General features: G+C 37.2%; 1 protein-coding gene across 1 annotated transcript in view; it reads left to right on the plus strand.

Moving 5' to 3' along the window:
* Nucleotides 1-4,167, plus strand: part of lama2 (laminin, alpha 2) — a 147,283-nt gene extending 143,116 nt beyond the window's left edge. Inside the window, exons 68-75 of the mRNA XM_053336719.1 lie at nt 269-364; nt 875-964; nt 1,198-1,275; nt 1,501-1,579; nt 1,696-1,827; nt 2,942-3,072; nt 3,209-3,428; nt 3,616-4,167. Of these exons, the coding sequence (XP_053192694.1) occupies nt 269-364; nt 875-964; nt 1,198-1,275; nt 1,501-1,579; nt 1,696-1,827; nt 2,942-3,072; nt 3,209-3,428; nt 3,616-3,776 (987 nt within the window). The 3' untranslated portion in view covers nt 3,777-4,167. The remainder of the gene's footprint in view (nt 1-268; nt 365-874; nt 965-1,197; nt 1,276-1,500; nt 1,580-1,695; nt 1,828-2,941; nt 3,073-3,208; nt 3,429-3,615) is intronic.
* Nucleotides 4,168-7,938: the final 3,771 nt, after the last annotated feature.

The following is a 7,938-nucleotide window of genomic DNA, read 5'->3' on the forward strand; positions in this document are numbered from 1 at the left end:
CCTGTCATTGACAAACACTCTAAAGGCGTCAAGTTGTGTTTACTTCATAAGAGCAGTGCCCTCTTATACTGCACAGTCAGTTCAGAGCACAGCAGAACTTCTGAATACTTTATCAAGAAATAGAAAAATTGGATTTTTTGGAATTGGAAACAGTCTGTAGTCTGTTACACCAAGGACATCTTCAGGAACAAAACCATAGAGGGTAATATTAACCATGTTTGTTTGTAATCCCCTCTCCATCCCTTCATGACTCTCTCCCTTCCTGCAGATCAAGCACGGACAGGTTTGTCTGGGTTATGATCTTGGTCATGGAAACATATCTGCCTGTGTACCCTACTCCATCAATGATGGGGAATGGCACCAGGTAGGATGGCTCTTCAGTTATTCATTTATTGTTGTCCTCGTATGAGAGATTCTCCATTTGTTCATTCATGCATTAAACTATGAAAACTCAATTAATTTTAGATTTAGTAATTGTCAAAATATATATTCTGTACTTCCCTTGAAAATGAACACTTTCAGAAAAACACCCTTTAATAAGTCCTGTGTCTTCTGACCTGCAGTATTTTGTACCTTTTGTGTTTATTAGCAGGTTTATAGTAGTTATTATTTACTGATATTTTTAGAAGTTTAATGGTAATTATTTTTAATGAGTTAGTTATAGAAAGTTTTGTCAGTGGTGCCTTTCTTTCTACACCTTTAACATCAGGTCTTGAAGACTCATTACAAGAAATACTTAGATTCTAGTAGTAGCCTATTTGTCATATTGTTAATTAGTCTTAAATCATAATTTTTGAAGGAAACACTTGGTCTGTGTTCTGTGTCAATATTGTGTCCATTTCTTTGTGATCATGTTTATTCTCTATCCTGTCAGATCCGTGTGACTCTTTCCAAGCAGAGAGGTACACTCGTGATTGATGAAAACTTTAAAAAAAAAAGTAAAACAGTGACCAGTCCCAAGACGGTAAAAGCAATTTTTTTATTTTTGTGCTCTTAACTGTGTTTAGCCCCTTTGTCCTTATGAAATTTTATTTTTAACTTCAGTGTCCAGGTGCTACAGCTCTGACAGACAGCATGACACAATTACAAAAAGACTCATAAACAAAATACAAGGACAAATGACCAAATTAGAAACCTCCCAGGCTATAGTCATATGTTTTTATGTTGTATCAATACATTGTCTTCTCTTCTTACCAGGCTGATAAGTTAGACGTGGTGGGAATGCTGCATGTTGGTGGATTGCCCAAAAACTATACCACCAAGAGGATAGGACCGGTAAACAAAAAAAACACACAATACAATACATATTTTAAAGTCTTTAAACTGTTTCAACCCAGGATGCTACAGTGGTTTAGCTCAGCTGTTACAATCCACATATCCTTAATGTGTCCCATTTCTCAGAATCTGTGACATTAGTTTTACAGTTACTTGTACACACTGTCCTCACTCATATGGTTTAAAGTAATATCATTTTAACAAAGTCTTATTCTCTGTTCCTAGATTCTCTACAGTATCAATGGATGCATTCGTAACTTGAAGATGGGGGGAGCGCCTGTCGGCAATAAGGCAGCTGCTACAGGTAATGGATTTTTATTGTACCTTTATTGCATATGTTACATTTTTAAACACATGTAACTATCAATAATTGGATCACAACTGTCATTTGTTATTTTTACCACCTTCCTCTTCACTTAGGTCATTCTGAGGGTGTCCTTGAGGATTTTAAGCTAAACATGGCTACACCAAACTCCAGTCTCATGGTGGGAAGATGCTTTGTCGCTACTGAGACAGGAACGTACTTTGACGGCACTGGCTACCTGAAAGCAGGTGAGATGAGATACTGTAATGTGACCTATTCACAATTTCAACCAGGACTTTAGGGTTTATCTTGTTGGAAGAAATTAGATTAGAGAAATAGGACGTTTCTTGTAGCCCTGACATAGTTTTAACATCTAAACTCCACATACTGCACATGAAACATGCAAGCAGAGACATCAAAGTAGATATGGATCAACAATGAAGAAATGGCTGGAAACATCCAACCTCTGCCATTTAGAGTTTTAGTAAAACATTTAAAATGTTATCAAACTAACTGGAAAAAGTGACCAAGCCTGAACATTTACAATTGTAGGATAATTGTGCCTTATAAGGAAAAAAATACCAATTTTACATTTAGAACATGATGTGTGTTGACAGTGAAGCTGTAGTGACACGGCAATAGGAGTATGGCTGACGACTACTGCTGTGGATTATCTATCAAATCAAAAAAATAAGTAGTGCCAACATGTCATCTGGTTAGCCACAAATGAATCACTTTAAAATACCTTGGTAAAGAATAAACACCAAAAAGTATCTAAAAACAAAGGATTGGTTCATTTGATCCCCAAATTAACATTGAAACATGATTTTCTTGCTGTAATCATTCCTCCTGTTCATACTGAGCATTAAGAGATCCATTGAATTAAGCCTGCTCCTTGCAAAAATCGTTATCCATCTATCATCACTGCAGCTGAACAGGAAAATATTTTCCGTCAAGGGATTACTTTACTAAAAACTTACTAACAGTGGAAGTTATCCACTTTATTTGATTAACTCAGACTGCTAAAACCTCATTCTCTTCAGATAATGCAGTTGCATGGCATCTTCTAATAACCAGTATGACCAGGAAGAACTATTAGAACAAACAAAACCTGTTTGAGTATTTGTATGGGCACCTGACCATTGTTTTGAGCCAGACTTGACAAATTGCAAATCTGTCCTTTAGTGTACTGTAGCAACCCCCTATGAACTATCTAGGAACACATCAGCAAAAAAAACTACTCCTAGCTGGTTTTGTTTGGCCATAATGTACAAGTGCAGTTACTGTAATTATTTTCAACCAAATGTCTCTTATCCTGTTGTAAATGTTAAACATATTCTCTTACTGCATCTCTATCTCTAGTCTCCAGCTATAGAGTGGGTCTGGATGTGTCGATAGCATTGGAGTTCAGAACCAGTATAACCAGTGGAGTGCTGTTGGCCATCAGTAACCAAGGCAAATATGGACTGGGATTAGAGATCGTCCAGGGCAAGGTGATTTATCTACTTTAAATGCAAAATAGATTAGTATGTATATATTTTTTTTTACCATTTGACAGGACAAGACAGGTAATTGATACAGGAGTAGCTAGATAGAGATAGACCTAAAATCTTCCTTTCTCCCTTCCAGCTACTTTTCCATGTTGACAATGGAGCTGGACGAATCACAGCAGAGCACATGCCTGAGGGAGAGGGCTTCTGTGATGGGCAGTGGCACTCTGTCATTGCCAGAAAACTTCGCCACAAGTTGGAGCTAGTGGTCGATGGGACGACAAGCCGAGCTGAGAGTCCGAACGCACGAGCCAACAGCTGTGAGACTAAGGACCCCATCTACGTTGGCGGATACCCTGGTATGGCTATAAAATACTTACATATATACATCTACATTTCATATGCATAGAATCGAAATCTGTTCTAGCAGGCGCTGCTGTTTAAAACACACATACTTTAAAATAGAAGCTAAACATTACTTTGCTTTCCTGTCACGAGACGTGCTGTTCTGGGACATACGAAAGTTTTACATGTCTCATCTCTCAGGTGGAGTTCGTCAGACAGCTCTCTCAACCAGCACTTCCTTCAGAGGTTGTATGAGGAACCTGAACATCACCAAAGCTGCTAAGACCATGGACGTGCAGTTCAATAAGGCTCTGGAGATCAAAGGAGTCCAGCCACTCTCCTGTCCTGCTGTAGCTGCCTAAATGGTACCATAGAGCCTACCCCCTGTCATTGTTTCCCTTAATACTTCTGTAAGGTGCCACACAGGTCCGTGAAGTGGAGAAATCTTGGTCTTTGAAGCAGGACTGGGTACGATGTTTATATAACAATAATTCAATCATATCCAACCTAGTAACAAAATGCAACTATAATGCAGAATCATCCTGTTTGTCAAAATGAATTTCCCTGTCAGGTGTGATCAATGGCTAGGATCTCAAGCTTGTACTCACCTGTATTAAAATATAAAATATCAAAAGACATTTTCAAGTCTTGGTCTTGCTGCCATTTGGGGTTACCAGCATGCAAAGTTGCCTTGTGACATTTTCAAAGTGCAAGATAAATAAAATAACTCTCAAAAACGTTATTTTTTTTTCTTGGCAGTAAACTCCTTACATTATCTCATTTTCGGCATGAGACCCTGACTTTAGGTGCATTGTAAGGTCAATAAATCTATAATTGCTTCTAACTGAGGTCTCAAGGTGTTTCAACTGTGGTTACAGTTGCTCACAGTATTCAAACTAATTATTCTTTGGGTTATGTGTGATTACTAAACATTACATCAGATTTTGTTGTGCCTCTTGAAGAGATGGAAGAGGGTATGTTGAGCCCTTCAATCATATTATTTTATCCCAAACTTCTCTGGAAAAGAACGCGGGAAGTTACAATTGATATATATATATGTGGATTTTCTACATTATTCCTTCATAAACCTTGTTCCCTAAAAATTGGTAGAGAAAGGCTGAATCATCAGCCAATCATTATTATTCTTAAAGGAATACTCCACACAGAAATGAACACTGTGTAGTCATTAGCTCTGTCACCCAAATCACAAATGGAATAGAGCTCTTCAGAGTTTAAAAAAAAGACCAAAAAGAACAATAAAAGCAGCAATGGCAAAATAGTCTAATTAAACTAATTTAAGATAATTGAATTCATTTAATCCAAGCAGTTGCATGAAGACCACACTGAAGTCGAATAACTGAGTGACAACTGACTAAATTGTTTGATAGTAGATTTGTGAGAAAGCCAAATGGATAACATTTTTGGGTGCAATATTCCTTTAACATTCTACAATTCATTACTCTGATTGAATTGGACGCTTTCAAGCTGGGGCTTGAATTATTTGTTAATGCAAGGAAATGTTGACAAAATTGAAAGGTACAAGGTTTCTGCAGGACACTAATGGCATCTCGTGTTCTGCATGGTGTGACTGAAGATATTTAATCAGCGGATTATATAAATATATTTCTTGATAGCATCACACAGATTGTCCTGTCCTTCTTTAAACCTTTAAACAGACATGAATGTTGACATGAATTCTTGGAAATTTCTGAGGATGTTTATGGACAAATAAATGCATAATAATGGATTTTGTCAGTTCATTTTTGAGGTAAACATTCATTCAATTGGAAAAAGACTAAATTTGAAGAAAAAATAGAATGTGCTGTTCCTTGCAAATTCCACCAGGTGGGACTATTGTAACAGTTTTCAGAGGCATTGTCAGTGGTGCACCATTACAGAGAGGCTGCAACTACACACACACACACACACACACATACATACATACATACATACAGTACATATAACACTGCCAAAAAAGTCTTCCTGCTAAAATAGATTTTTTTTTTAGGTTTTATGCCTCTACAAGTGGATTTTCACAGCATTCATTAAAATACAAATATTCAACTCAACACTCTAAATCTAATTACTTTGAGTAATATGGGACATGGTTGGTTATTTTGATTTATAAGGTCAGGATATTTAAAGAAGGTGGAAAATCATCAGTGACAACATGACGCAAGCATTAGAACACTTAAGTTGTTTTTGAGTTGATACTTAACTGAAGGGGTGGAGTTTTTACTTTAATTTTTAATTATTATATTTTGGGTGCTGATATTGTTTTGTTTTTTTAAACACTGCATTTTATTTACGTAGCTTTGCACACATTTTACCAGGTTACCAGTCTCCCCCCTCCCCATTTATTTTTGGGTCACCTTTTTCTCCAAACACCACTCTCCTTTGTTGACCTTTCCTTTCTGGTGCTTCACTCTTGCTCTCAGTTCTTCTGATGGGTTTTTCCCCCCATAGACATAGAACGCCAGTGCTGATGAACATACAGAAGTGGAGACAGAAGATCAGACTGAAGGAAGGCTCTGCAGAAAATTCACATACATTTAGAAATCACAAAAGTCCAAATACTATACATGCTTTTTTTTTTTTTTTTTTTTACTTTTTGTGTTTTTAAAAAAGAATGCAAACTTGCAGACTAAAACACTATAGAAAATGTAAAGGGACAAAGTAGAGAGTCAGACTTTATGTTGATTAATATAAATTAGGAGCCAGCTGATGTTTTTATCTGAACAGAACATTTTGAATGCCCTTTATTCTATGCAGTAACTACACAGTTTTTCTTTAGGTCACAGACCTGCTATTTAGTCACATAATTATCTTTTCTGCTTTGTCCCAGATAGCATGAATTGGCATTCACCAGTACTTGCATTTTATTTACACTAGAGGGCGATATGTGACTACACAAAATAAAGATATACCTGTCAGATGGCGCTGCAGTCAAAGTCCAAAAGATGGTGATTGGCTCCATTACGCGAGGATTCTTCTTCTGGGAATTAGATGCTAAAATATGACTGCTATGCTCAAATCACTGCTGTCAGGTTTGATGAGAAAATTTTTGACAACTGAAATACTACTTTTCCTGATTCATGTGTCAACTTGTGGAAGAAGTCTATGGGGAAAAATGAAATAATGGGCTGAATCATTCTCTTTAGTGTGCATTCCTCGTTTATTATCATGGTCTTCTTTACATAAGATGAAGAATGGTTAGAGGTTAGCCTACTATAAACCTTGTTGTGGCTACCTGAAGTGGAATGTTCAGAAGATAGAATAAAGCCTAACAACAGATCAATTCACTCGATTAAAGTAAAACACTGCTTTTGTAAATTGATCAGTTTGTCCTCAGCTCTTTATGACAACAAGATTTCACCTCTGTTCAGAATGGTCGTTACAAGGCTTTGATCAATATTTGTGAAGCATACACATTGTGCGTACAGTGGTAATCCATGGAATTCTCTTTTCTTAGATTATGTGAGACAATCTATGAAATTGATATACAATAGATATTTATTTTTTTCCTTTACTGGAGTAGCTTCTGTTGGATTTTCTTTACTGTTTGTATTGATGACACTCATTATATTTTCAGCCACTGAGAACACGTACAATCATTTTGAAGAATTATTTTGTGTTTACCTGTTTTCCATGAAAGCCCTACTATACCAGAGCAGGTCAAGATGTTTGGGGAAGACCATATAAAATCTTCCATTTGTTGTGTCGTGTTGTGTTTGTTGTCTGTAATGAGTATAGAAAAGACATTTCTTTCTAACATTATTACATGAAATGTAAACACAAACTAACCAACTAAACCAATAATGAACATACAGAGGTTAATCTTATGTCATCACGCAATAATAAGTCGATCTAAAAGCTGATTTACTAAAAATTTGGTGTACTACTCCACCTGTACCACCATTAAAAGTAGGCAGTTGGATTGCCATCATTGTGAATCGTGAGCAAATGTTCAGTTCAACATTGTGGATGTTTACTGTAAATCCCTCCTTCCCTATTTCCCTTATATCATCCTAGTGAGTGATGTGAGATTAAACGGCTAGCTACGGCATTAATCTAAGTCTCGTTTTGACATCAGTCGAGGCATTCAAGCATTCCATTGTTTATATCACTGAAAGTAAAGTGATAGCCTGTGCAGCTATCATATTAACATGAGTGTAGATAGTAGTTAGAGAGAAACAGCAAAGCCTGAATTGGTGCAGGCTTTTTGAGTAGAAACCTCCTAAGAAGAGTAGCGTTGTTTATCCTCTACACTGCGACAGCACTGTCCTGGTGTCAGGTCTGGTGACTTATTGCATGCTGTCGGTCTTCTTGAACTGATCTGAGGTGAGTTTTAAACATGGTGGCGGTCCAGTCCAGTCCAGTCCAGTCCAGCAGTCTATGCTTGTTTGGCGCACTCACCCGCCTCCCACAGCCCCGCCCAAACATCCCATGGTCCTTTTCCACCTGCTTCCCAGTGGTAAGCAGCTCTTCTGGGAAAGGTTCCTCCTACTCTTGATCCAGGCCTTG

This window comes from Scomber japonicus, chromosome 17 (assembly GCF_027409825.1).
Source record: "Scomber japonicus isolate fScoJap1 chromosome 17, fScoJap1.pri, whole genome shotgun sequence".
Lineage (NCBI taxonomy): Eukaryota > Metazoa > Chordata > Actinopteri > Scombriformes > Scombridae > Scomber > Scomber japonicus.